At 35.0% G+C, this 27,618-nt stretch overlaps 4 protein-coding genes across 13 annotated transcripts; 2 read left to right on the plus strand and 2 right to left on the minus strand.

Annotated features, from left to right (window-relative positions):
- Positions 1-1,265: 1,265 nt before the first annotated feature.
- On the plus strand, positions 1,266-5,883 carry LOC125195758 (zinc finger CCCH domain-containing protein 7). 6 transcript variants are annotated; one of them, XM_048093966.1, is made up of 8 exons: positions 1,266-1,602; positions 1,871-2,880; positions 3,271-3,336; positions 3,442-3,570; positions 3,715-3,765; positions 4,252-4,389; positions 4,504-5,514; positions 5,586-5,883. In XM_048093966.1, exons 1-7 carry the CDS (start codon positions 1,449-1,451, stop codon positions 5,485-5,487), a joined length of 2,532 nt encoding a protein of 843 aa, XP_047949923.1. In that variant the 5' UTR covers positions 1,266-1,448; the 3' UTR covers positions 5,488-5,514; positions 5,586-5,883. The 6 variants fall into 6 exon arrangements, with proteins under 6 accessions (XP_047949923.1, XP_047949925.1, XP_047949926.1 ...); XM_048093968.1 differs by having other exon boundaries at positions 4,504-5,002; positions 5,072-5,883; XM_048093969.1 differs by having other exon boundaries at positions 1,871-2,224; positions 2,306-2,880; positions 4,504-5,883.
- Positions 5,884-6,862: 979 nt separating this feature from the next.
- On the minus strand, positions 6,863-13,151 carry LOC125197499 (SPX and EXS domain-containing protein 5-like). 2 transcript variants are annotated; one of them, XM_048096255.1, is made up of 14 exons: positions 12,993-13,151; positions 12,611-12,752; positions 12,358-12,491; positions 12,231-12,269; positions 12,024-12,116; positions 11,790-11,906; positions 10,757-10,852; positions 9,395-9,508; positions 8,778-8,831; positions 8,257-8,304; positions 8,015-8,165; positions 7,580-7,745; positions 7,415-7,484; positions 6,863-7,302 (listed from the first exon to the last, which is right to left on the minus strand). In XM_048096255.1, exons 2-14 carry the CDS (start codon positions 12,690-12,692, stop codon positions 7,045-7,047), a joined length of 1,422 nt encoding a protein of 473 aa, XP_047952212.1. In that variant the 5' UTR covers positions 12,693-12,752; positions 12,993-13,151; the 3' UTR covers positions 6,863-7,044. The 2 variants fall into 2 exon arrangements, with proteins under 2 accessions (XP_047952212.1, XP_047952211.1); XM_048096254.1 differs by having other exon boundaries at positions 12,611-12,768.
- An 8,613-nt stretch (positions 13,152-21,764) lies between these two features.
- On the minus strand, positions 21,765-27,422 carry LOC125194445. 4 transcript variants are annotated; one of them, XM_048092665.1, is made up of 2 exons: positions 26,885-27,422; positions 21,765-21,832 (listed from the first exon to the last, which is right to left on the minus strand). In XM_048092665.1, the coding sequence occupies exons 1-2, from the start codon at positions 27,268-27,270 to the stop codon at positions 21,772-21,774; spliced, it is 447 nt and encodes a 148-aa protein (XP_047948622.1). In that variant the 5' UTR covers positions 27,271-27,422; the 3' UTR covers positions 21,765-21,771. The 4 variants fall into 4 exon arrangements, with proteins under 4 accessions (XP_047948622.1, XP_047948623.1, XP_047948625.1 ...); XM_048092666.1 differs by lacking the exon at positions 21,765-21,832 and adding an exon at positions 26,000-26,320; XM_048092668.1 differs by lacking the exon at positions 21,765-21,832 and adding an exon at positions 26,294-26,354.
- Positions 22,246-25,209, plus strand: LOC125194444 (IQ domain-containing protein IQM4). The gene is made up of 8 exons (XM_048092664.1): positions 22,246-22,632; positions 22,797-23,260; positions 23,359-23,473; positions 23,577-23,642; positions 23,738-23,914; positions 24,004-24,234; positions 24,318-24,419; positions 24,510-25,209. Exons 2-8 carry the CDS (start codon positions 22,935-22,937, stop codon positions 24,921-24,923), a joined length of 1,431 nt encoding a protein of 476 aa, XP_047948621.1. The 5' UTR covers positions 22,246-22,632; positions 22,797-22,934; the 3' UTR covers positions 24,924-25,209.
- Positions 27,423-27,618: the final 196 nt, after the last annotated feature.

A 27,618-nucleotide genomic window follows, 5' to 3' on the forward strand; every position in this document is an offset into this window, starting at 1 on the left:
ATTCGGGATCTTCTTCCTGCCGCTGCAAATGGTAGCGCTGTTTATTGCCGTCGACGCAAGCCAGAATTGAAGTTCACCGAGAATCACATCAACATCAATTTGAAGTTTGAACTATATTGGTGGGTATTGTTATTCTAAGGGGTAGCCTAGAAATAGGGTGAAATAGCACTGTTCACATTATCTTTCCAGAGTTTGGTAGCTATGAAAACAATCTCACGACCTTGAACAAAGTAAGCGGGTTTCCACCCCCATATACTGTTGTCTATGTCTTCCTGATAACACAATCACACTCAAGGGCATGTATTAGGGGGAGGTCGTTTCTCCTATAAAAATTACTTTTCTAGGTCGCCAGCTATGGCGGTTGATACGATAAATTGTCTCGCTCTTATTACAATTTTTGTTAGAATAAATTACTCTCATCTAAACATAAATCAGCAAAAGTAGAGTGCCATCTTTTAAGCATGTCATGCCGAAAAGGGGGAAAAGCTCAAAGTCAAGAAGAAACATTAACAATTTGCTTTCCCTCATCAAAACACGAAGGTGAAATATCTACAAAGGTTATGAGCCGATTTATTAATATGCTATACATTTAGCATGCGTAGATCTAAACAATAAGTTACATTTATTAATTTATGCTCCTTCTGCCTTAAGATAGTTGAGATATTTTTTTCACAAGATTTACTAAATTGAATCTAAAAGATAAAATTGGCACAACAAATAAAGTATTATGACATAAAAAGAAATATTACATTATTAGAGAATATTCTTTTTGCTAACAATATTTAAATGATTCAAATACTTTTAGTGAACCCGAAAAAAAATACGACTAAAGTACCTCGAGGCACAAGGAGTACATAAATTACTGATTTCAATATTGATATTTCAATTAATTAGTAATTTTAAAACATGCATGGTTACTTAGTGTATAAATAATTAATTATTTCCAACACTTTTTTCAAACATTTAGATTTCTATTCCAAGTCTTTATAGCTTTTATTCTATTCCTTAAATCATAGTATATACTATCTTCAACAAGTAGTTACGTTTTTTTATAGATATTTTCTAAAATTAATTTTATATCTATGTATAGTATATTTGTTTATCAAATAAGATGGACTATATTTTCTTCTAATAAAATTTCAACTATTTTCAACTAGTAATAACCATTAGGGAGTAGTAATAGTTTTTCGAAATAAACAAATTGATTAAATTATAAATTATATACATACGTTATTATAAAAATGTGACGACCACTGAAAATCTCCATCACCGTTAAAGCTTCAGCTTCAGCCTTCGCTTTCGCAGGCGCCGCCGCGCCAATACTCAGCCAGCCATTCCATTCGGCCTCCGTTACTGTCACAGAATCCGACAACAAGCGACGTCGTTTGAGAGTCTCTTAAGTAATTGAAAATATTTCCTAACAATAGAGAGAGGACTCTGCCGCTTTAATGGAGGACTCGCCGCCGCTGCACAAATTAGTCCTAAATACACCGGAAACCGCCTATTCTTTCCCTCCGCGCCGTCGCCGGCCTCTCCCCAGCCGTACTTGCGGCGCGCTCCTCCAAATTATCTCCCTCCACCGCCCCCAGCTTCGAGTTAAAGGTATTGCAGGGGATTCCAATTCTTTTAATTTAGTGTCATGTTGTGTATGCTTTCTATCTGCTTTTATTTTAATTCCGAGTCTGAGAAGTGTTTATTTGTTCTAATTGAGTAGAAAGTAGTGAAAATTGGGGGGAAAGTTTTGATTTTTCATTATGTATTGCTTGTTTGCACATGCTGAATTAGGGTTTTTTTATTTCTATGTGGAAAAAACCCTAATTTAGGTATGTTTGTTACCTTTCGTGAAGTTAATTGTTGTGTTTTGAATCAGAGCCAGTTTGTGAAGAAGATGGATCTATCACTCATGATCAGGTTATTTCTACGGAGACGTTGGCTCCACATCTTAATAGCAAGGGATCAGAGGATAAGGTAGTTCTAGAAACATTTGATGGGGAGGGTAAGGAAAATAATGGTGTTCGGGATTTTGATGGTGAACATGAAACAGGATCAAAATTGCATCAGCCAGAGTTGGTACGAGACAGTGAGAAGCAATTAACTCCCCCAAATGAAATCAGCATCGAGGACTATATGGTTGTTGAAGAAAAGGCGGATGATTGTGCTGCTCGGAATGCTAAAGAGTTAGAAAATGTGAATAGCATCCTTGACATTGAGATGGATGATATTGGTACTTTAAAAAATGTTGAACTGGGGAAGGATTCTTGTTTTGATCGGTTCAATGATGTTTTTGACTCATGTTTTGGCTCAGACGTGGCTGTTGAATCATTAGAATCCAGACTGCTCAGCCAAGAGAAAGGCTCTGTTTCGGAGGTGAATTTAGTGAAGGATATGGATTATGAATTGCAGATGAAGGAGATGGAGCTAGAGAAACTCATTTTTAGTTCTGGCAATACAGAGGCATCCTTATGTCAAAATGCTGGAAGGATTGAAGAAGGAGAGATCTCTGGGGATGTTGGGATTGCTGATGAGTCATTTGATGCATCACTCGGAGGGGAAACGTTAGAAAATTCGGATGCTACCAAGGGTTATATCGATAGAGATAAACTCCTCTCTGAGGACACAGATAGAGGACGCCAGCAACACGGAATGTCCAGTCCATCACTGGCCAACGTAGCAAATATTGAGAGTAATCCCAAGGATGAGAAGAACAGATTACCTGCTAGACAATTGCGAGATTATCATGATTTGGATGATCTTCGTCCGAGTCATATGAAGACCCCCAAACGTCGTGATACACCCTGTGGTTTGGATAAACAAACTCCACCTGGAAGAATCCTTCTGGAGAATGCTGCTGAAAATCAAACTTCTATTACCACCGAAATGGTATGAATGTTATGACTGTTCTTCCAAATTTTAGTATGCTAGCATATGTTCTAGCTTCATTTTCTGTTTTGTAGGTTGCATGTCAAACAATCCCCATTGAAAGATGGATTGAGGTTATAACCATGAAAGATGGCATCTTAGTTAGGCTAGTATTACAAGTATCATACATATTATCTTAACAATTCATTTTCTTTGCATTGAGACTTAGGTAGAGAAAATGGAGAGATTGAACTAATATTATCCTTTCGGGGCTCACTTGTTTCAAACTTTGGTGGAGTGTCAATCCACTAAGGTTTCTACAATTCTGCTTTAGCATACACACACAATTTTGGTCATAGTTTAGTGTACTCTCCCAGCATGAGCTACAATCTGATGTGAAAGTTTATGCAGGATGAGAATGCTGGAAAAAATAAAAGGAAGAGAATTGTGACCAAGGAAAGAAAAGCTAAGAAAAAGGTAATTAAGAAAATATATTGGACTGAAAGTGTATAACACTGCATCGACCTTTCTGTGATATGTGGTGTCCCCACTTCATTTATCTAATGCAATACTTTTTTGCAGAAGAAGGAAAGAATTAAAAGAGCAGAAAAGAACAGAGAACAGGGGGTTGAGAGATTAAAGCTGCCAATGATTATGAAGCCAAAGCAGAAAGGGTATTGTCGCCACTATCTAAATGGGAGATGCTATGAGGTAGTTTGGGATAATATCTTAATATGTCGTATTGTTATCAGCTTTACTCTGTTGGGTCATAGCTAAGTTTTCCATAACACAATACTTAGAGGAAATATCTTTGTTGAAACTTTCTCTTACATCCTTTAATTTTTTATTTTACAGGGCAAAGATTGCAAATTTTCACATGATACAGTTCCCTTGACAAAGTCTCAGGTGTGCTTAACTAGTTTTCTGTTAATACAAGATATATATCTTTAACTTGTTTCTAAAACCTTGATGATCAGGTAGTATACTAAATGCAATCTTCTTAATTTCATGAATATTGGTCTTTTTGAATTATGTTATATGTAAAACCCTGCTCTATTTGCAATATCTTACAGAACAAGTGGGGCTTGCATATCGAGCGACTTGATATTGAAAGATAGTTGTTAATCTCTAATTCAGATGATTGTCTAATTTCACTTTTCATTCTACCTGCAAGTTTTCTTTATTCTCTTCCTGTAAACACGTGATTTAAAATTTTAGAATACAGAGCAATCAGTATCGATGTATGATAAAATCAATGGCCGTAGTCTGTTGGAGATCTTGCATGATTTACTCACTCATGGGTAGTATAATCTGTCATGTAAATTGTGCTTTTCTGGACTACCATTATTGTAATTTATAACTTCCAGAACTGAACATGTGACTCTCGTGCAGCCATGTGGCCATTTTGCTCGTCACGCTTGCATGAAAGGAGATGATTGTCCGTATGACCATCAGCTATCTAAATACCCATGCACCAAATATACAAATGGTTTCTGCAATAGAGGTTCTGAATGTATGTTTTCACATAAGGTAATGTTTTCTTCTACATCTTCTAAGCTTTTACTTACGGCTACTTGCTGCCGATCTTGTTTGTATCTATACTTCATGCAACTGAATTGTGTTTTGTGTAATTAATTATCTCAGATTCCAGCCAAGAGTTCTTCTGAGACCCCAAGTACCTCCAACCATGGTTTGATTTCTCAGCCGCAAACAGTGCCTGGAAAAGAAGGATCTCATTCAGTGTTGAAGGCCGGTAAATCTGAACTGAAGTCCCCATCAACACCGAACAACCAAAATTCTACCAGACCCATGGATAGTTTCGATACATCTCATCAGAAAGTTAACAGTAGATTAGGCTCCACCACAAACTCTGCTCAGAGAGAACAGCTAGCTTTGAAGCCTGTTCCAAGGACAAGTAGGCCAACACCCAGAGGAGTTAGCTTATTGAATGCGGCAGTGCCACTTGATGACAATGGTAAGGAAAAACGGGACGGGTCCTCGGTAAAAACAATTGATGGCAGTGTTGCTGCTGGCTGTAAAGGGACCCTTGAAGTGGCAGGTCCCAAAAGTGAGTTGAATCCAAGCAAACCACGGGGAATAAATTTTCTCTCCTTTTCCCAACCTCCTTCGGATGAATCTAGCAGTAAGTTTTCGTCTAGCTTGCTTCCCACTCCTAATGATGGGACAGAGAAGTCAGTCATGTATGATATAGGCAAAGGAAATTTTACTTGCTCGTCAGACGAAGGTGCCGGAACCTTGAATGTTAGGAGAATGAACCAAAGCGATACCAACCTAGTATCAGACGTAAAGGCTAATGAAACTCCTCCGACTGTACCCCGGATTGCAAATTTCTTGTCGTTTAACAGAGCTCGTGTGGATGCATCCACTTCAAAGGAAAAAGGAACTCTTGATTCTAGTAAAAGCGACACTGCTATATCGCCTGTTAAAGAGAGGAAGAGCACAAGTGAGCTTCAGGATATCACCGGAACACCTTCCCCCTTCTCGCGTAAGCAGGGTGCAAATTACTTGAAGGCTTTCCAATCAACATTAGCCATTGCTGCACAGCTTGAACCTGATGTTAAAGTTGGATTACCATCATCAACGGATAATTTAGATGTGAGTACTTAATTTTGCAAGCGTTACTTCATCCAAAAGGTATGGAATCTGCTTACTCAATCAATGATGTGATGCATATTGAATACTACATGACTGAGTGGTTAAAGCAGCGAGGGTTTAGCCGAGTGGAGTTCATTCGTACAGCAAGCTTGCTGTCGGTGGTCGTTATTCGTGCGTTGAAGGTGGTCTTCGAGTTCCAAGCGTTTGTGAGCAATAAAAGGGATCCTATTTTTGAAAAATTCAAGGAAACCTTGAGTTTATAAACTGTTGGAAGTTTTTTGGATAAATTTATATACTGGGCAGTAAATAGTAGGAAGAGAGTAATAGTTACCATTGCCCTATTATTAATTTGGGTTGATAATACTATTCATTTTTACTATTATTAGTTCATGTGGTAACATTGCACTATTATTAAATTCTCGAATATTACATGCATGATCCTGATCACATGTTTTCGTGTTACTCAAAACTTAAAATTAATACAGTACATAATTACATATACTTCACAATCAATTGATCGGTTGAAATCTGATGGAATGAGTTACTATTATATATATAATCAAAGGATAAATTATAATAAATGTTGATATCTTAGGCCATCCAAATTTTTAAATATTTGAAAATTAAATTATGAGATAGAAGTTTTGCAATTATCCTATCCACCTTAATTTTGCGATATATGTGATGGTTTTGCAATCGATTTTAAACACATGGAAGTGTTACAACTATGTTAACTTGCTTGGTGATAAATGTTTATGTGATGGGTGACGTGTTTAAAATCGGCTGATACATCAATTTCGCTATAAAATAAGGTATATGGAATAATTGCAAAATTTTCATCTTTCTTGATTTAACTATTCATATTTTGAAAAGTGTAAGACTGATCAAAATTTGGCCACGTGATTTATTTGACAATTTTGCACTAAAATCATTTGCCCTCCAATCATAAATGAATATCTCACTTTGCCCTCCAATCATACAAATGAAAATTGTTAGTGTAGTATGGTATTAGTAATATGTGAATAAAAAGTTTAATGGAATGTAGAGGTAATTTATTAAACAAAAAATTGTCATTTAAATTATACTAGTAACTTTTAGTTCACTTCTAGTCAATTTCGTAACTTTCCAATCTCACAAATTGTTTCATAAAGCACACAACGAAAAGAAAGAATAAAAAATAAAGAATAAATAGAAAGAGAAACCAAACTGAAAATAAAAATACTCCATAAGAGAGAGAAACTGATAATTGGCACATTGAGTAAAAATTCTTATTATGTGATCTTCAATTTATTATGCATATTAAATAGTATTTCATTATAAACAAAATTGCAGATGATCAGAAAGAAGCAAACAGTAAAGAGCAATAAATTTTGGAGAAACGAAAAACTGTTGAAGAGATATTATATTGAGAAACTCAGGCAACAGAAATTATAGATAATAAATGGGAAAATATCTAAAATCTGAGCCCACATTTCCACTCCAAAATGGATAATTCTTTTCAATATCAATAGTGTTGGAAAATTGGTGTTGGTATAAATTTACCTACGGATGATGTAGACTTCATCCGATCTATACAGTATGACTGCTGGAGTTGAGCAACTTTTCTTCCTCATTAGGGTTATCCAACGTGGATAACTGAATACTCGATTTGGAGTTCGTTTTGTTCCACTCGTTCTCCACCCGAAAGAACACCCACTGGAAACGGCGCAGTATCTCCAGCGCTGATATTGCAAACACAGTGAGGTAGTTATGGCGAAGATGGGCGGATAGCTTGTATGTCCACGTGCAACGCAGGATAAGATTGCTCCCGATCACCCAAACGTACACCTGCAACGTTCCAAATAAAGTATTACTTCATAGACTACTTTTGCATATTGCACGGGGAGTTGTGTTCTAAGGAGTATTATCATTTTCTTGATGCAACAAAGTGTTCTCTTACCCACTTCCTCCCATGTAACAAGTTGGATACGGTATGTGGTTTGTTGAATTTGAAAATCCGCGTGAAACAGCTGCGCGAGGAGAATTGGAAAAGAGTATTAAGTAGGAGAATTTCATATCATGGAAATTCAGGAATCAAATATGGGAATTTCTTTACTGTACATACCTCAAGTCCCAATCCCGTGTGATATCCCAGTAAAACGAGTACAGGGAGTTCAATACAGCCGATAATAGCCACAGTGGTCGATAAATACTTGTCCATTTTTCAGGAAAAACATGATACTTGAGGGCAGAAAGAAATATAACTGGTACTGCAGTTGAATACTTTAGGGCTGAAACAAAAGGAAGATCAAGAAATTTAATGACATAACATAATCAAACAATTCAGATTTCGCAGCCATTATTATATAAACCAAATGAAGCCCTTCGTAGGCTAAAGCTAAATGACTATGTTGTAGTATTACTGTAGTAGAGACCCATATGTCTGAACGAACGAATTCCCCCAAAATACCATCCTAACCTGGTTCTATTAACTTCAGTTATAATAAAAGGTGCCATCAGATCAACATAGATATAAGCAGACACCATGATAAAAGCTAACCATTAAGCAGAGCAGTTTTTTCTTTTGTATCCTTGTACTGCCGAAGACATTGGAATAAACGGAAAATGTAGGGCAAAACAAGAGCTATTGGTATTCCGACAGAGTGACTCCCACAAACAGAGTCTGCCTCAAACCATGCGATGGTAGCAACCTGACGATTATAAGACACATGCAAGTATAAATGGAAGACAGCATGTGAACTAACATACACAGGGAAGTAGGAGAGTTATAAAAAAGTTAACCTGGCGATGGACCATTCTACAAACTGAACGCTCCAGATCGGAGAAAACCTGCATGTGTAGACAAAGGTTAAAAAGAGGATAAGCTTACTCATGACTACAACCAGTTAACTTGGGGGAAGAATGATCCATAATGGAAATGGTCGTTCTCCAAGAAGCTCACATATGAAAGTAAAAGGAACTTTTTTCCCCAAAAAGAATGTACTTTACGAGAAGACATGCCATGTGTTTTCACATAGTAATGTACTTTACGAGAAGCACAAGAAAAAATTAAGATGATTAACTTACAAGTTACAAGTTACAACTTAGTGCAGTAGCAGATGGAAATGAAATAAATTAGCGCATTTTGAAAATAGCATTGTTCAACTTATATTTAAGTATAGAAAAGTTTTTGAATGGTAGAATTAGTGTCTTGCATATCAGAGCTACAATGCAGCATTTTGATTTGGAATTTTGAACCATGAATATATAAACAATCTGCAGACATCATGGTTGCAGGATTAGAATAACAATCAGATGCATACCTTTGCCATAGAGGTAAATATATCAGCCAAAAAGAAATCAGGAAATGATATTGCCTGCATCAGAAAGTAAATCTATCATAAAATTTTACAGAAATTATAACGTGAGCTCAAGGTTAATTTACAAATATGTTTGCTAGGTCATTTCCCTGAGAGGACTCAGGGTCAGAAAATTCACATATGCAAAGGATGTAAGCATGGCATATGAGTAGCATTGTTTCACTTGGAAGCTTAGATTTTGATTGATTGACTCAAAGAAGTGAGATAATAATGAAAACATCAATCGCAGAAATTTTCAGATGAAGCTTGAAAATATAACACCAAGCTTTCAGGCAAAGTATAGCGGCATAGAAATATGATAGCAGGACTGATCAGAATTTCTGGCTTTGGGAGACTGCACAAAATTTAGTAGTACAAATTTTAGGATGCAACAAAGTGTGAAGCCAAATTTCAAATGTTATGCCTTCACACACAGGCTCCTCCAATCTCAATGTATGTATATGTTAGTTTGTCGATGTCATATCTTAAGATAACGAATATCAGAGAACTTTTATCTTCTTTTTTGTGCGTAGCTAGTATGAATATATGAGCCCTTCAGTTATTGCAGCATTAATACTTGCCTGTAATGGGAAAACAATTCGCCAAACTGTCCTCAAGAAAAAGAAACGAGATGAAAGATAGAAGATATCAAAGGGAAATATGAGGGTCATCAAGACAGCAGCATACAAGAGCACCTGTAGTTGCAAAGACAATGTTAGTATAGTTTCTTCTCATAGAACAAAGAGGGGGGAGGGGTATTATGTATATGTATTACATACTAAATATAGATTATAGGCAAAATAGACCATGTCTGCCTCAAGGCAGGTCGCATACAAAGAAAACAAAGTTCATGTTTTTATCTCAGGCATGCTGATTAAGGCAGAGAAAATTAACAAGCCAAGAACCATCTAAATTCTAGAAAGACGACAATAATTATACTCGAGATATATGATTATATTGATGCATAGAGCCCATCAGCAAAAATCCAACCCCTGCAATATGACTTACACAGAAAGGCATATAAGTGTCACTCAATGCAATCATATTACATACGGAGTATTATTTTCCAGGGATTATCTAAATACAAAACAGAAACTAATCTGTAGGCAGAGTCCAAAGTTAAATACAGACTTGCATGAAAAAAATATTGACAAGTGGATCATGGAGCAAGTTGGGGAATGTCAAGTGTAAGAACCACAAGCAAAACCATAAGGGAGAGCACATTCTTTTACCCACTTGAGATATTGAAAGATGCTCATACTTGAAATATTTTAAAAGTTGACAGACTGAGGATGCTCACTGCATCCATTTTGGACTTCTGTTCCCCTTACCATGACTTGACCATCTAGCCAACATGGCTCCATCATGGAGTCATATTCAGAGCTCAAGTTCAAGATGACTCAATATAAGTCATGGCAGCTCAATAATCAATGTAGAGTGTGATTCAATCAAGCACACTTAATGATCGAGTCATTGTGACTCAATATCATGTGATGATCTATGCTCAAATTAGACTGCTGAACTATTTACTCATTTTCCTATCCTAAATGTGTGAAAAGAACTTGGCCAAGAAATATGTTTACCCATTTCCACTTAATAAAGAAAAATGACTGATCCAAAATTTAGCTTGCACAGTTTGACAAAGTAGAGTAATAGAAGAGGTCTCAAACAACTAGTATATGGTTTTCAATCAATGTTGTGAATCATATTCATCAGATTCAATTTAAAGGAAATAAGCATACGTACTAGAGCTACGGAACATTATAGTTTTTTAGATTGAATACAATTGATGTGGATTGTAATATTATTGTATGTATAGTAACTAATAAAAGAGAGCTCACTATAGTTCATCCTGCATAGTGCATACTGAAAAAATCATTTCAAAGAAACTGAACATGATAAACGATTAGAATAATTTCTAGGAGAAGAAGCATCTATTACACTGGTTGAGATGCCGCCAATGAAACTTCTCCGTGAGAATACAGATAAAGGTATGCTGTCATGCTAGTTGGCACAACTATTGTCATCCATGTAGCACACTGACACATAAAAGATATCGTCAATAAATATGTGAAACATAATCAACCACCAGGTGCGAGAACAAAGACTAGAGAGACATAAGTTGCATCTAGAAACAGGGAAATCCAAAGCACCTATAAGGGAATTTACAAATATGACTACAAGCTGAAGAGACCACAACTAAATGAAGATCAAAACAATGGAAGGGCTGCTTTTTAGGGAGCACAGATATAAAAAGTTGAGACACTATAAATAATACAATAATTTCTATGGTGTAATAAGCATTTACTGAGAAATGTAAGCACGAATGGGTATGTATCTGCTTAGAAATAGAATATATACATAAACACAGATCCGTTTAACCAAAAGGTGGAAATACTGTTCATAGTATCTGGTTAGGATATATACAGAAACTCAAATCCGTTTAACCAAAAGGTGGAAATACTGTTCATAGTATCTGGTTAGGATATATACAGAAACTCAAATCCGTTTAACCAAAAGGTGGAGATACTTTTCATAGTATCTGGTTAGGATCACTTAGGATAATACATAAACACAAATCAGTTTAGCCAAAAGGTGGAGATACTGTTTTGTAATATCATATATCATGAAGACGAAACTTTATGAAACCAGAATGTATCACAGCATGAGCTGCAAGACACAATCCTCCAGTTTATGTGGATCATACCACTTTAAAAGTCCTAATAGAACAGAAGACGATTTAACATAGAAAAAAAAAAGATTCTTATGGAAATTCAAGCTCAACATGCATAGTCCTGTATGATGAACTAAGGTTCGTAAGTTAGATACAGAGCAATGCAAGTGTATGATTCAGCCTGGATGAACTAGAACTCAAGTTTACAGCAGTAAAAGAAATAGCATCGAAACAAACGTAGATAAGAAAATATGGAGGGTAATGATAATAATAATAATATTTGGCCCAAAGCTTATGAATACCTTCCATATCTCTCTATGAGTGAGATGGCTCTGGTCTAGATCAAAAATCTTCACATATCCAATATTAGACTGGGCGAAAACCCACAAATTGATTCCCCAAAGCCAAACCATCATAGTCTGCAGCACAACCAAAAAAAATTGTAGATAGGCTTAAATTCAAGAATGCATATATTAATTCCATCACTAAATATAGACAGATTATATACGAGAACTCAATCAAGAAAAATCACTAACCACAAGAAGAAGAGGATTATAATACAAGAAAGCCTCATATAAAAACAAATCTCGAAGGTCTACACTCATTCTCATTACTGAATCCCATCCGATCTGCAAATAGTAGAAACGAACATTAGACATCTACAAATCAGAATCAAGCCAATATTAGAACATGTTGACACTTTATATATGTAGATTTGCAATAAAGGATGATATTCAGCTAACCTTGCAACAGCAAAATCCCCAGATGAAAAACAGTAGTACCTATAAAATTAGATTAGAGATGTCAAGCTAATCGAGCATGATAAAAAATCACCAAACTATAACTCGGAGATGCATCTAGAGATAATACCTTGAATCTCCAAAGCAGAAGAGGGGAAGGCACAATGGCTGCACTGCTTAATGGTATCGCCCCACCCTTCATTTCATTTGACTCTGTATTACGCAAAAATTCTTCCTCAGAGCTACTTCCGAGCTCCCCCGAACCTGCGAGATAATATGAATATCATCACAAGCATAGTTAAACTATTTGCAGAAAAAGGAAATGGATAATCATCATACAGATCAAAAGAGATGCTTAAAGATACATATACATATTCACTTACCAATATCAAACACAACAGACCGGCTACCAGATTTCCGTAGATGAGGACTATTCTTAGGGATAGACTCAAGACCTCCAAACATAGATGGAGGCGGTAAAAGGTACAAGCTTTATACAATCAAGTGTGCACCCTATAACCACAACTGCAGAAAACGAAAACTGTCCAACAAATCTGAGTATCTTACGCATACAACATTCTAGCAAATCATAACTGAACATTAATGTCAAAATTACTACCAGCAAACTCCAATCTGGATTCAAATTCAATCAGGACTACATCACAATGTGGCTTACAGAATAAAAATAATGAAATGAAGGAAGCTGCACTGCTCATTTCGATGTGTGTTGCAGGAATTGATTCATGTGATCTACATACTAATTACCTTAGATCTTCTGAATCTGCAACATTGCGCAGCTACTGAGTGCGGTATTCGCTTAGATTTCACGAAAATTTGTGAAGCAATCGGATGAATTTGCGGAATTGATGCAAGGGTTTTCAAGTACAGAGAGAGATCACAGAAGGAAGAATTATGCAATAGAAAGAAGATAAAAAAAAATCAGTTATAGAAAATGTTTTTCAGTATTTATACATTTGAAAATTTTTAAATCGCAACTCGCTTATAAAATGCCATTTATAATTTAAAAATAATAATAAATGGGCTAATTGGTAAGACTTACTCTACTAATTTTTTTTTCTAATATTTACTTTTTTTTATCTAAATAAAGAATTTTAGATTTTGATGGTATAAAATAACAATAAAGAAAATCAATGAGGTTGAAAAGAGCATTAGAGTTATAAAAGCTAATTAGCTTGTTAGTGGCTTTTAATGATTTTGTTTAGTGTTTGTTTATAATTCTATATACAGGTCATACTTTACTTGTTACTACAGCTTTAAATATTTAAAATAATATTTAAGAACTCCCCTATCCTATATACTTTGCCATTATAGCCCATAAATTAAATTTCTGTTAGTATTAGTATATAATAACCTGATCATTATAATCCCAAGATTTATTACTACTTACATTCCTATTCTTGGGCTTTTTTTGCAGAGCTACCAATGGACTTTGGCCCAACCTTTTCTCCCTTAATCTAATCATCCTAGCCCAATTCCAATTTATAACTCTTTGAAGAAAGTAAATTGGTCAATGATTTCGGTGATCCTCATATGTATTTTTTAAGCTCAGTTCAATTCATATGGCTAGAATATGGGAGTGTTATATTGTTAACTCAAACTTAATTGCTAATTATAATTAAATATTAGTTATATTAGAGTATTTTAATTAAGGATTTAGATTATTAATCCCTAAATGTCAATACGATCATCGAAACACGTCAATAAGGCCATAAGATTAATTCCAAAAAATATCAATAGGGGTATTAATGTCAATTAACTACATGTTTAGTTATAACTAACTTTTAAAAAAAATACCAAAACTTTAAATTCACATAACATGTATCAAATTAAAGATAATTTCATAAGGATTCCAACGATATCCTACATGCATATGTTCCGACGTCAAAATTTGAAAAAAAATTCAAATTTTTTTAATTTTTTCGTACAACAGAAATGTCAACATACTGTATAAAATATGTCAATATAATACATGTAGAATGTCAATATAAGCAATGGGTTAACATTCTCAAAGCATTGTGTTGATATTTTCGAAACACTATATTGACATTTTCATCCAAAACCCTAATTTGGAGTTTTTTTTTTTTTTTATCTTTTTTTATTTTATTAATAAAAACGAAAATTGCATGTGGAAAATTGTAGACCACATGTTTTTTAAAAGTCTATGGCCTTAAATTAGTTGTAGTTAGCAATTAAATGATAAATTAGCAATTGATCACTCCCATGCTAGGATATATATATATATATATAGAGTAGTGATATAGGGCAAATACCCCTTAAGCATATAACTAGAGAACAAATCCTAGCCACAAGATCAAGAAATCAAGGGCCAAGATTCCTTTTAGAATTCTAGTATTATATTTAGGTTTTGATTCACTGTATGAATAATTTAGTTCACCCGGGGGTATATTGGTCATGTTGCTGAATTAAAATGAGGTGGGTCTTCTCTTTCCCTCATTTGAACATTTCACTTCCGTATGTTTCTTCTCCAAATGCCATTCTCTCTCCGTCGAATACATACGGTTCCGCACCGTGACCTCTATTCTTTGTCATGTTTCCTCCATTCCAGCCGCCATTTCCTCCATTCCTCATCGTCGCATAGTTAGGGCTCATCACCGTGCTTTCCTCCATCAATTTCCGGCGCTGCGTCCTCCATTCCTCGACGTGTTTCTTCATTCGTTTCCTCCGACCAATGGCTTCAAACTGGTAATGCAGAGAGCGACAGAGGAGAAAAAGGCGATGATCGCGTTGCTCAGCTGCTCCATCCGACGGCTGAGGGGAAAATGAAGCTGGAGATGTGGAATTTTGTTGCCGGAACATGATTTATATTGGAGAAGAAGAAAACAGTGTGCAAATGTTGCAATTCAAGGAATTTGTGTGAGATATCTGTAAACTTATACGGATTTATAGTGAAATTTATTTTTGGTTTTGGATATTGTATTTACATTGAACATTGAGCAATATATATTGTGATTATAGTGAAATATATTGTATGTATGGTGAACTAGTATATTGCTATGGGAGTTTACTGTTTTTTTTCATTTGAGCGATCTATATCAGGTTTATAGTGAAGTATATTTTGTTTATAGTGAACTTGTATATGGAATGTGAGTGTACTATTTTGGCATTTGAGTTATGTATATTGTGTTTATAGTGAACTAGTATACTAGCATGTGAGTGTACTGATTTGAGATTTGAGTGAAGTATATTATGTTTATAGTGTACTAGTATATTCACGCATTAGTATACTATTTTTGCAGTTGAGTGATGTAAATTTTGCGTAGAGTGAAGTATATTTTGTTTAGAGTGAAGTATTCCATGTTTAGAGTGAAGTGTTTGTGATCCATGCTTATAGTGCATTATTTTTTCATTTCAGTGAAGTAAAACGTGCTTAGAGTGAAGTATTTCATAGTTAGAGTGAAGTGTTTGTGATCAATGCTTATATTGCTCTGTTTTTTCATTTCAGTGAAGTAAAACGACCTTAGTGTGAAGTATTCCATGGTTAGAGTGAAGTGTTTGTCATCCAGGCTTATGGTGCTTTGTTTTTCCATTTCAGTGAAGTAAAACATGATTAGCGTGAAGTATTCCATTATTAGAGTGAAGTGTTTGTCATCCATGCTTATAGTGCTTTTTTTTTCCATTTCAGTGATGTAAAACATGATTAGCGTGAAGTATTCCAGTGTTAGAGTGAAGTGTTTGTCATACATGCTTAAAAGTGTTCTGATTTTCCATTTCAGTGAAGTAAAACATGCATAGAGTGAAATATTTCATGGTTAGAGTGAAGTGTTTGTGATTCATGCTTAAAGTGATTTATTTTTCCATTCCAGTGAAGTAAAACTTACTTAGAGTGAAGTATTTCATAGTTAGAGTGAAGTGTTTGTCATTCATGCTTAAAGTGCTTTATTTTTCCATTTCAGTGAAGTAAAACTTGCTTAGAGTGAAGTATTTCATGGTTAGAGTGAAGTGTCTGTCATCCATTCTTATATTGATTTGTTTTTCCATTTCAGTTAAGTAAAACATGCTTAGAGTGAAGTATTTCATGGTTAGAGTGAAGTGTCTGTCATCCATTCTTATATTGATTTGTTTTTCCATTTCGGTTAAGTAAAACATGATTAGCGTGAAGTATTCCAGTGTTAGAGTGAAGTGTTTGTCATACATGCTTAAAGTGTTCTGATTTTCCATTTCTGTGAAGTAAAACATGCATAAAGTGAAATATTTCATGGTTAGAGTGAAGTGTTTGTGATTCATGCTTAAAGTGTTTTGTTTTTCCATTTCAGTAAGTAAAACTTGCTTAGAGTGAAGTATTTCATGGTTAGAGTGAAGTGTTTGTGATCAATGCTTAAAGTGCTTTATTTTTCCATTTCAGTGAAGTAAAACTTGCTTAGAGTGAAGTATTCCATAGTTAGAGTGAAGTGTTTTGTCATTCATGCTTAAAGTGCTTTATTTTTCCATTTCAGTGAAGTAAAATTTGCTTAGAGTGAAGTATTTCATGGTTAGAGTGAAGTGTCTGTCATCCATTCTTATATTGGTTTGTTTTTCCATTCCAGTTAAGTAAAACATGCTTAGAGTGAAGTATTTCATGGTTAGAGTGAAGTGTCTGTCATCCATTCTTACATGGATTTGTTTTTCCATTTCAGTTAAGTAAAACATGCTTAGAGTGAAGTATTCCAGTGTTAGAGTGAAGTGTTTGTATCCATGCTTAAAGTGCTTTGTTTTTTCATTTTAGTATTAAAATATGCTTAAAGTGAAGTGTTTGTCATCCATGCTTAAAGTGCTTTGTTTTTCCATTTCAATGAATTAAAACATGCATAGAGTGAAGTATTCTAGTGTTAGAGTGAAGTGTTTGTCATCCATGCTTAAAGTGCTTTGTTTTTTTTTTTTTTTTTTATTTCAGTGAATTAAAACATGCTTAGAATGAAGTATTCTTGTGTTAGAGTGAAGTATATTGAGTTTACCATTTTGGCATTTGAGTCAAGTATACTGTGTTTATAGTGAAGTGTTTTATGCTAATAGTGATGTATATATTGCAATGAATTGTTTGCCTTTATAATGAATGTTGTTATTAACATTTTCGAAAATTGCAGGTATACTTAATGAAAGACGAAGAGAAAGACATAGAACAACGGAAGCAGATCATGAATGAAACTTTGACATCTATGATTAAAGATTGTAGAGACATATGGACATAGATGTGGAAAAAATGATTGAGAACTTCAACAAATTTCATGAACAATTGTACAAAGTGATATAATTCATAATATATATCTATTTTTTTCACTGTAAAATGTATTCAGTTCATTTACATTAAATAGTTTGTTCATATTTTACATTAATATTTTGTTTATAGTATAAGGAATGCAGAAAATACTTCACTAAAATGGAAAAACAATACACTATAAGGCATGCGGAACATATTTTACTATATGCACAATATACATCACTATATGCTCAGTATACTTCACTAAAATGAAAAAAACAATACACTAAAACACATGCAGAATATACTTCACTATATGCACAATATACATCACTATATGCTCAATATACTTCACTAAAGTGGAAAATCATTACACTATAAGGCATGCTGAACATACTTCACTATATGCACAATATATATCACTATATGCTCAATATACTTCGCTAAAATGACTACAATGAAGTATTCAATGGCTAGAGTGAAGTGTTTGTGATCCATGCTTATAGTGCAATATTTTATCATTTTAGTGAAGTAAAATGTGCTTAGAGTGAGGCATTCCATGGTTAGAGTGAAGTGTTTGTGATGCATGTTTATAGTGATGTAGTATACCGTGAACTGTTTTCACTTTATAGTGAAGTATATTGTGTGTACAATTTTGTATGGGTTTTATAGTGAAGTATACTGCCTTTAGAGTGAAGTGTATTGTCTTTATAGTATAGTATATTGTGATTACATGTTTAAGCACTCAAAACATTTTTCATTAAATACTAACACCAACATATGCTTCATATGCGTTTATACGAGCGAACTGTAATGAAGGTAAAGTGAACCAATTTTGTCTTACATTGCACCATCTTTGATCGTCTCACAAATTCATGAGATAGAAAAATCAACTCTTGCGATGGAATCCTGAATTAGCATATCATGAAATCGAGTATTAGCGATGGAGAAATCAACTTTGCGATGAAAATTGATATAGCAGATCCTGAAATTAACAATTGATGATGGAGAAATCATCTCTTGCAAGAAAATTGATATAGTAGATCGTGAAATCAACAATTAAGATGAGGAAATTAGCTCTTGAGATGAATATTTTGCAAGATGTGATTGTTGAACATGAGCATGAGCGATGGAGATTGTAGCAAATCTGCATAAGTTTTGTTGCATCATATTGAGCGATGGACTCCGTCAAGGAAGAAGATGATTCTCTTGTTGTTGCGCAAGACGCTAGTGATGGCGTAGATGGAGATGAAGTTGTAGGAGATGGAAGATGAGAACAAGAAGGTGAGGCGCGAGCATGGAGGTTTATCGGTGGCGGAGCGGAGGACGGCGTCGCCAAAAATCTGGATGATTTTGTTGCAGCAAGATCTGGATTTAGCGTGAATTTCTTATAGAATATGGTTTCCAAAAATGCCCTTTTTAATTAAAATATGTAAAAATAGTCAAGCCATAAGATTAATTTGGAGTATTAAGATGTGTGGCTGAGATTTATTCTCTAGTTATACACTTAAAATTAGTTAAACATTCATCACTCCTCTCTCTCTCTATATATATATGATCTCTCGTTATAAGTTGCAATTGAAATAAAGTTTTTAGTGATATCGCATCTAATAAATGATTTATGTATTTATTCATTTATATACATGGTTACTTGTGGGTTTATTTCGTATTTGAAAGTTTTCAATCGGCAAATATGAAGTACTCCATATTTTATGTTAATACTGGCGTCGAATTATCTAAGGTTTAAATTAGGTCACAGCTTCTTTCCCATCAAATTCATAGTATGATAGTGCATGACAATCAACCGTGTAACTCAAAGTAATTTATAGTAAAAATTATACTAATTCAAATGATTAACCAAAAATCGATATTAAGAAATAATCATTCATGTAACGTGTAGTTACTGAATTACTACTGTTACATTTAGTACTACTTTTCCTACCTAAGTTGAACGCGTTGAAAAAAGTTGTAGTAGGTAGTTGCATGACCATCAAATAACTAAGTCTAACTCAACATAATTTATAAAAAATTAATGCTAATTACATTGTGATTAACCAATAATGCACACAATATATGAAATAATCGTTTATGTATAACGTGTAGTTAATTACTTTGTTGCATTCACTACTTTTCCATCATACATTGATCGAGTTGAAAATTTTGACTTCAATATTTATTAGTCAATGTCTTCAAACACACTCATCGACGCCATTTTCAAAGTAGTCTTCCTCTTCCCACATTAAAAGAAAATAATCATTTTGTTGTGTGTGTATTTCATTTTGGTTACTATAGTATATAAATTTATTTTTGTTATATATTCAAATTAAATTTCGCATGTTGTACTATATCAGTTGTTACAAAAAAATATTATTTGGCTCCACACAATTTAATTATTGTATAAATTAATATTTATATAAATAATTTCAGATAAATGAATTATATATGTACATAATAATAATGTATTTGAAGATATTCTAAAGTTGAGAAAGAATATATTTTTTTGATAATATCCAGGCATATTTTTTTGACTGATGTCACTTGCACTTCAATAATATACTTTAGTATATTTTATATATGCCGACTTGCTATCCACTATTCACTAATATATCTAATTTGATTCTTGAATATTGATATAATTGATACATTAATTAAAAGCCAGCAACAAAGAGTTTCAAATTGGGGGCCTAATTAATCGCATTCAGAGCAAACCCACTTGTTTAAAATTGATATTGAAGTTAAATAATTTGGTATTTAATTACATAAGTCAACTACTTTTTTATTTATCAATCGCATAATACTCTGAAAATCTACAATATACGATAAAAGGCTTACACACGTAAGGTTTTGATGATCAATATTCATACATTTGCAAATTTGGTCTCACACGTCACTTGTAGATTGATGACCAAGTGAAATATTTTATTTTATTAATTTATGGATTAGACATTCATTGATAATAAATTAATCCCGGTTGGAATTCTCTAGCTTACAATTTCTTGCCCTCACGACGTGTAATCTATTCTACATTCTTGTATAAATAGTTACTATTATTTTTTTTATTACCAAGCAATAATAGTAGTAGTATATAAGACTAATATTATTTATTTCTATTTTTTAAAAATTTCTTATCTATCTAAATTTTAATTTAATAATGCTACCAAACAAGCTCTTTTCGCCGCAAACATTAGCACAGTAACTAAAGTTGAGTCTAAATTAGAACACTACTATTTTTACATGATTTCGATCTTTACGAATTGATTATATATTGGAATTTATTCTTTTGACTACCTATTGGTTGGAATATTATTTGAAGTCTTCTAGTATTTCGAAAGAGAATATATGAAGCTAATTAATAAATTTGAAAAAATAAATTCAATGCATACGACCTTTTAGGCTGCTAATTGTACTTCCATTTTCCAATGCATCGCCCAAATAAAAGAAGTTTCGTATAATCTCCCAACAAAACTACTCCATAAATTATTGACCATTATGATCAATACATAGTTTATTCAAAAACTAACAAATAACCAAACTAGTGACAATTACTTACTCCACTATTCATAGTATAGAATATTAAGTTTTCATGTAATTAATGTTTTATATATAGTTAAGATAGCTAGCTAGTTTTCAATAATTCAAGATACTAGAATCAATTGACCGATAATTCATTATCATAAAAGCTAGTACTCCACCCTTGTTTGGTACACTTCATTTATTACAAAATCAATTACTACTATCAAATATCTTTTGCATTGCATGTGCCCACACACAAATTAAAATATCTAATCGAGAAAACCGATTTGTCATTTTGTGTGTTGAATGTATATTCAATGGAGTCGATCCATAAATTTATTTCGGTATGAGTTATATTACTATAATATTTGAATTAAAAGAATATTTTGTAGAGTAGTATGGAGTATTATTTTATTGTGATTATAAGAGCTTTTACATAATAAGTGGCATAAAATATATTCAATGCTATAATATTAATAAATAGTAGTACTAAATAAAATTTTAACTTTGATAAACTCAAGTTCCTTTATAAACTCAATCCAAATGTAATCAACCGCACTATTATTTTTTCATAATTATTATTCAAATACGTTTACACACTTACCGTACTTATATATCATGATTGAAATTCAAAATGATATAACTATATTCAATTAATACACCATAGCATAAAATAAAATATGGAGTTTGTGTTTACATATTATTCATATAATTACCAAAAAAATAATAGGATAAAATGAAATTGCTCCGAACAACCGCAAAAGCAAACAAACAAAAGCGAGTCGAGACTCGAGAGTCACCAAAGCATGTTCCGCGTTAGTTCGAGGTGACGGGACAAGCCCTACGTACGACCTCCGTTGTCAATGCCCTTATAATCCTACAAAATACTATCAATATCAAAACTTTTAAACTTATATTGCCATGGAAATGTGTGTGAAGACTATTGAATTGTAGCCAAACCAACACAAAACGTCGCCGTTCCACGTTGGCGCGTTTCTTGAATCACAACAACGTTCACCCGCAACTGACAAATTAATTCGTTGACTCTCTTGCATTTATTTCCACAAACAAAAAAACTAAATTATCTCTCACTCTCTCCCCTAATTTAAACAGGAAATCTATTTTCTAAAAATTCAATCTTTTTCATTGTAGATGACTCTTCATGGAAGCAGCCTAAGGCTTACTTTCTTTGACCAATATCCCTCAACAACACTATACTCAGATTTTAATTTTATTGTATCTGTATGTATATATATAGCTTGCTTTGAAATGTGTTCCATATATTTCTGTGAGTGCTGGAGTTTCCAGCAACAAAAAAGGAGAAAAGAAAACTTTTCCACTGGAATAAAAATCCAATCTTTGAATGCCTCAAACCTCGTGCGTTTGAAAGTGGGTAGAAATCTTTGAATCAGACCCATCATTTTCTCTCTTTTTTCTGCATTCCCATTTCAAGAAAATATTCAGAAACAAACATCTCACTGTCAAACTTTGATACGTGGGAAAGAATTCAAACCAGCTTCCCCTTCTTGTACGCGTGTCATTCGTATTAGAAGGTTTGATACATATATATAGACCATAATTGCATCCACATATCACATAAAGAGAAGATATTTGCTTATCTATAAACACATATACCTTCTCACACCAAAAGGGACTTGAGGGCTCTTCCATTTTTTGGTAAGAGATTGTGATTTTATCATAAAGACTGCTTTTTTATGTTGTTGCTATTGTGTTTGGATGAAATTTGGGGTTTTGTTTTTTCGGTGTAGTAATTTATTACACTCATTTATGGTTGAATGTGTTCTTGTTGTTGACATGTATCTATCACATAATTGTTGTAGGTGGGGGAGATTTAATTGGATTGCCTCTCTCAGTGCTTGTCTCAGGACCATAGACTTTTCAATTTGGCTTTAGGTGTTGATTTTGGGGGTGCAAGAAAGCAAAGAACAAACTGTTTGGGGAAATCAGAATCTGTGGCCATGACCTTATCACAAGGGCTCAACACCATGAGCAGGAAGAATGCAATAAAATTGGTGAATTGTGAGCCTGAGAAACTGGTTCTTGAAACCTCACTTTCATTCAAGGGCTTAGTTCAAGATTCAAGGAAAGTAGAAGGTGATGAGGCAGTTGAGGGTGTTGCTGATAAGTTGGAGTCTTGTATTGATCTCCCTGAGCCTGCTATAATGTTCTCTCCGCGCCCGGTCAGCGAGCTGGATGCGGCCGCGGTGAAGCTCCAGAAGGTGTACAAGAGCTACCGGACCAGGCGAAACCTTGCTGATTGTGCAGTTGTGGTGGAGGAGCTATGGTGTGTGTTTCTTGATCAATTTTTATTGCCCTCTCTCATGTTGTGTGTGTTTTGATGATGATCTGAGTTGACTAGTGGTGTTTCTTTGATGTGTGTAGGTGGAAGGCCTTGGACTTTGCAGCTTTGAAACGGAGCTCTGTGTCGTTCTTTGATGTGGAGAAGCCGGAGACTGCTGTCTCGCGTTGGGCTAGAGCGCGCACCAGAGCTGCCAAGGTTGGATTTTGGATTTTGCTACATACATTTTGATTCTTCCATGACTATGTGTGTATGTGTGTGTGTGTTTTAGATTGGTTTTGATTGTTTGAATGTGTTGCAGGTGGGGAAGGGGTTGTCTAAGGATGAAAAGGCTCAAAAACTTGCACTTCAACATTGGCTTGAAGCTGTAAGTTTTGACATATATGAATTTTGGATTTGAATTTATCAAATTATGATATAATGTTGAGTTAGGGTACTGATCTTATCGAAACTCCTCTGCAGATCGATCCACGCCATCGCTATGGGCACAACTTGCATCTCTACTATGATGTGTGGTTCAAGAGCGAGAGCGCTCAGCCGTTCTTCTACTGGCTGGACGTTGGAGACGGGAAGGAAGTGAATCTCGAGAAATGCCCGAGGACCAGCCTGCAAAAGCAATGCATCACCTATCTAGGACCAGTAAGTCTCTAGTCATTCGAAGTTTGTTTAGATTGAGGTGATGATCTCGTACTTACTCAGCCGTTGTCTTTGTGATTCTGTTTCAACAGAAGGAGAGGGAGTCGTACGAGGTCGTGGTTGAGGATGGGAAGCTTATGTACAAAGCAAGTGGTGTGTTGGTGGAGACCATCGAGGGGTCAAAGTGGATATTCGTTCTCAGCACGACGAGAACTCTGTACATCGGGCAAAAGAAGAAGGGCCTTTTCCAGCACTCGAGTTTCTTGGCTGGAGGAGCTATCACAGCTGCTGGGAGATTGGTGGCTCATGGTGGTGTTCTTGAGGTAAACATAGTTGACACAAGGCGTTTGATAAACGTACACTGCGATTTTTCGTGTAATCTAACAATGCTGCTGATCATCTGCAGGCAATTTGGCCTTACAGTGGCCACTATCTTCCCACAGAAGAAAACTTCAGAGAGTTCATAAGCTTCCTCGAGGAGCACTCTGTCGATCTTTCAGACGTCAAGGTAAATACCCGGCCTCACATTTTCCGATCATATATGATGTGGTGTGATATGACATAGTACTAAACTTGGGTGTTTCATGTGTTGGTGCAGAGATGCGCGACGGATGATGACCGTCCTCCTGTCATGAGTGGTGCGAACGAGGAGAACGCATCACAGGGCAGCCTCAGCCAGCAAGAAAACGCCACGACACACGTTGAAGATGTTCCATCGATGGAGCCAGTACGTGATCAAGATAATAAGCTGGAATACAGCTTTGCCAAGCGTATGTCGTGCAAGTGGAGCACGGGGGCAGGGCCGAGGATCGGGTGCGTTAGGGAGTACCCAACGGAGCTACAAACACGAGCACTTGAACAGGTGAACCTTTCACCTCGGGTGGTGAGTGGAGGCATTGGCAACTATGGGCCGATCCCATCACCCCGGCCTAGTCCAAAGCTTCGACTTTCTCCTAGAGTTTCGTACATGGGACTGCCCAGTCCGAGGACTCCAATGGCTGCAGCTCACTGAGGAAGACAGAGGGATAGGGATTGGATTTTGGCTAAGGAGAGACACCTTCTTCAATAAGGGAACTAACTTTAATCTTTCTTCTTTTATTCAATTAATAAGTTTGTAAATGTCTCATTTCCATGAAAAGTAATTTTTTAGGTTTTGGCTCCTTTTGAGAGTTGTAAGCAAGGTTTTACTAGTTTGTAATGTATTGCTTCAGCTGTTGCTAGTTAACCAAATTCATGTTGGTAAAGATGTAGTGCACTTCCTCTTCTATTTAAATGCAGAAATAATGCATTCAAAGTAAGTTACAAGTGCTTTGCAAATACAAAAAGCCCCCCGTGCACACACATATATAGTCACACAACCATTTTGCAATATCATTATAAAGGTATTAATGTAGTTTTAAAAATAATTTTAGCTAGGTCCTATGATTATGAAATTAAATCACTTCCACTATTTAACATTTTTATCCACGTAAATTATCTCCCATAGTCTCATTCAATCTATTTTCATCATATAGCATGGATTACCAAATTAAAGATAACTATTTGGTAAAAAGTTTGGTTTATTATTTTGGAAATATATATTTATGAACAGAGAACTTTTGTTACTGCGTGTATTGAGTTTCACAAAGTCATCTCCTTATTCCATTCATAACACACTCGATCACTATTTTACTACCCTAAAAATCTGATTTTTTTTATACTAATTGGTCCCCAACATGTGAAGTTAGGAATATTACTACTTCTTTACAATGGATGCATAAAATAATCTAAGTTGATTTACAATTTTACTTTAATAAATAATTTTGAATTTGTTTGATGATTTTATTTTTCTTAACATATGTTTTGCCTGGTTGAAAATAGGTTGGATTGATTTGTTGATTTCTTATATTTATGCAACGGCTCAACATTAACTAGTAGTGAACTCGAAGTTGAAGAGCAAAAGAACAAAAACAAGAAAGCATGATCAAGAAAGGTAAAAGTTCAATAAAAATCCACAGACAAGGTTGATGATTACTAGCATCTCCTCAAAACCAACGACTTAAGATTACGAAACACGGTATAAACCAGAAGAATGCACACACAACGCCAACTAGGAAGCGCGACGACAATCCTATTTCAGAAAACGATAATAGTTCTGATCTGGTGAAGGAGAAGAGGTAAACTCTTCATGCTACTTCAAGTAGAAGGAAAACATAAAAAAGAAATCCAAGAAATGAGCTATCTTGGACAAAGAACTAAAAGTCTAAAACATATTTTCAGTAAAGAATTCTGATACTACACTTGAAAAAGATGCTAACTTTCCCTAGAGAAGGGGGTCATTATCACTAGCATCTCCTCAAAATCAACGGCTTCAACTACAAAACCAGAAGACGACACAAGCAACGCCAACTAGGAAGCGCGGTAACATTCCTATTTCAGACAAAATCAACAGTTCTGATCTGATCTTCTTCAAGTAGAATGCAAACTTAAGAAGAACACCAAGATAGATTTTCTACACAGAATTCAGATACCACACTTGAAAAGAAGCTAACTTTCCATTCCAAAACATCATAATCTCACAAATATACCATAACCAGAGAGCAAAAAGATACCAACACCTTCCACTTTTAAAGCAAATCAAACTAAGCTTAACTACAATCTAAAACAGCTAAGGTTTTGACAGCCTCTCGAATCATTCGTGATCATCCGAATCCACCGATATTCATCCATTCAAATCAACATTTTCACACAATGCCAGTCTCTGATCAGCAACATTTGACTCAGAATCATTCAATTCGATTTAGCTCAGCAAACTCAATACAAATCACAATCAAATTTCAAATCCATACCCCAAAATGAAGCTCAATTAATCACCAATATCAAAATCCAGAGGTTCAACAACCAATTTAGGCAAACACAATACATACACGTATACATATAGAGAGAGAAACAGATGAATACATTCACCTATAGCCATAGACCATGAGAGTATACCTCTCCTTGATCCACCTAAAGCTCTTCTTAAACGATCCCTTCACTTTCCCCTCGACCGTGTAAGCCTTGTAGCTCGCAACTCTCTTCTTCCTCTGCAGCTCCGGATCAGTCAGAGTCCAGCTTCTCGCATCCGCCGCATTCGTTGACTTCCCCTTTTTGAACTTCCACTGCTCTCCTCCGCCGCCGCCGCCGCCGGCCACGACGATGTCGAGCTGGCCGTTGGAGGAGGAGGCGTACGACGCGCTGTAGCACCGCAGATCCTGCATCCCGCTAGGGTTTGGATTCGGCTTGAAATTGGCATTGCTGTCGCCGAAATTGGGGCCGTAGTAGCCGTAGGAGCTGTCGAGCTGCTCGTTTTTGTACGATTTGGATCTGAAATCCCCCATTTCTGCAGGAATTTGAGCTTAATTTTTGTGATTTCAGTGGTGGAATGATTGATTGATTGATATAAGCATGTGAAGAAGGAGAGAAGAAATTCTAGTTGTGTTTTGTGGTGTCGGTGGACTTCGTCATTAACAAGAAGCTGACCCCTGCAAAATTCCCCTCTTTGCCTTGTTTAAATAAATCTATTTATTTTCATTTATTAAATTAAATAATAACATGGCTGTTGATCAATCGAGAACTTTTAGACCGAGAATTACACTCATTTTTGTTAAATGAGTGGTTCCGAATTTGCCACGTGAAAAATATTTTTAGATTAATTAGTTATGAAACGACAGAATGGTAATTTCATA

This window comes from Salvia hispanica, chromosome 6 (assembly GCF_023119035.1).
Source record: "Salvia hispanica cultivar TCC Black 2014 chromosome 6, UniMelb_Shisp_WGS_1.0, whole genome shotgun sequence".
NCBI lineage: Eukaryota > Viridiplantae > Streptophyta > Magnoliopsida > Lamiales > Lamiaceae > Salvia > Salvia hispanica.

Bases quoted from the DNA above. Each gene is read 5' to 3' on its own strand.
- LOC125195758 (XM_048093965.1), top strand. From the start codon at position 1,449: ATGGAGGACTCGCCGCCGCTGCACAAATTAGTCCTAAATACACCGGAA. The intron at 2,881-3,270 runs GTATGAATGTTA...AAGTTTATGCAG, and splicing joins CTTCTATTACCACCGAAATG to GATGAGAATGCTGGAAAAAA. The intron at 4,390-4,503 runs GTAATGTTTTCT...TAATTATCTCAG, and splicing joins AATGTATGTTTTCACATAAG to ATTCCAGCCAAGAGTTCTTC.
- LOC125197499 (XM_048096255.1), bottom strand. From the start codon at position 12,692: ATGTTTGGAGGTCTTGAGTCTATCCCTAAGAATAGTCCTCATCTACGG. The intron at 8,832-9,394 runs GCAAGTATTAAT...TTTCTGATGCAG, and splicing joins GAATTGTTTTCCCATTACAG to GCAATATCATTTCCTGATTT. The intron at 7,485-7,579 runs GTATGTACAGTA...CTCCTCGCGCAG, and splicing joins ACACGGGATTGGGACTTGAG to CTGTTTCACGCGGATTTTCA.
- LOC125194444 (XM_048092664.1), top strand. From the start codon at position 22,935: ATGACCTTATCACAAGGGCTCAACACCATGAGCAGGAAGAATGCAATA. The intron at 23,915-24,003 runs GTAAGTCTCTAG...CTGTTTCAACAG, and splicing joins GCATCACCTATCTAGGACCA to AAGGAGAGGGAGTCGTACGA. The intron at 24,235-24,317 runs GTAAACATAGTT...GATCATCTGCAG, and splicing joins CTCATGGTGGTGTTCTTGAG to GCAATTTGGCCTTACAGTGG.
- LOC125194445 (XM_048092665.1), bottom strand. From the start codon at position 27,270: ATGGGGGATTTCAGATCCAAATCGTACAAAAACGAGCAGCTCGACAGC. The intron at 21,833-26,884 runs GTATACTCTCAT...AGTATTTTGTAG, and splicing joins TTTAGGTGGATCAAGGAGAG to GATTATAAGGGCATTGACAA.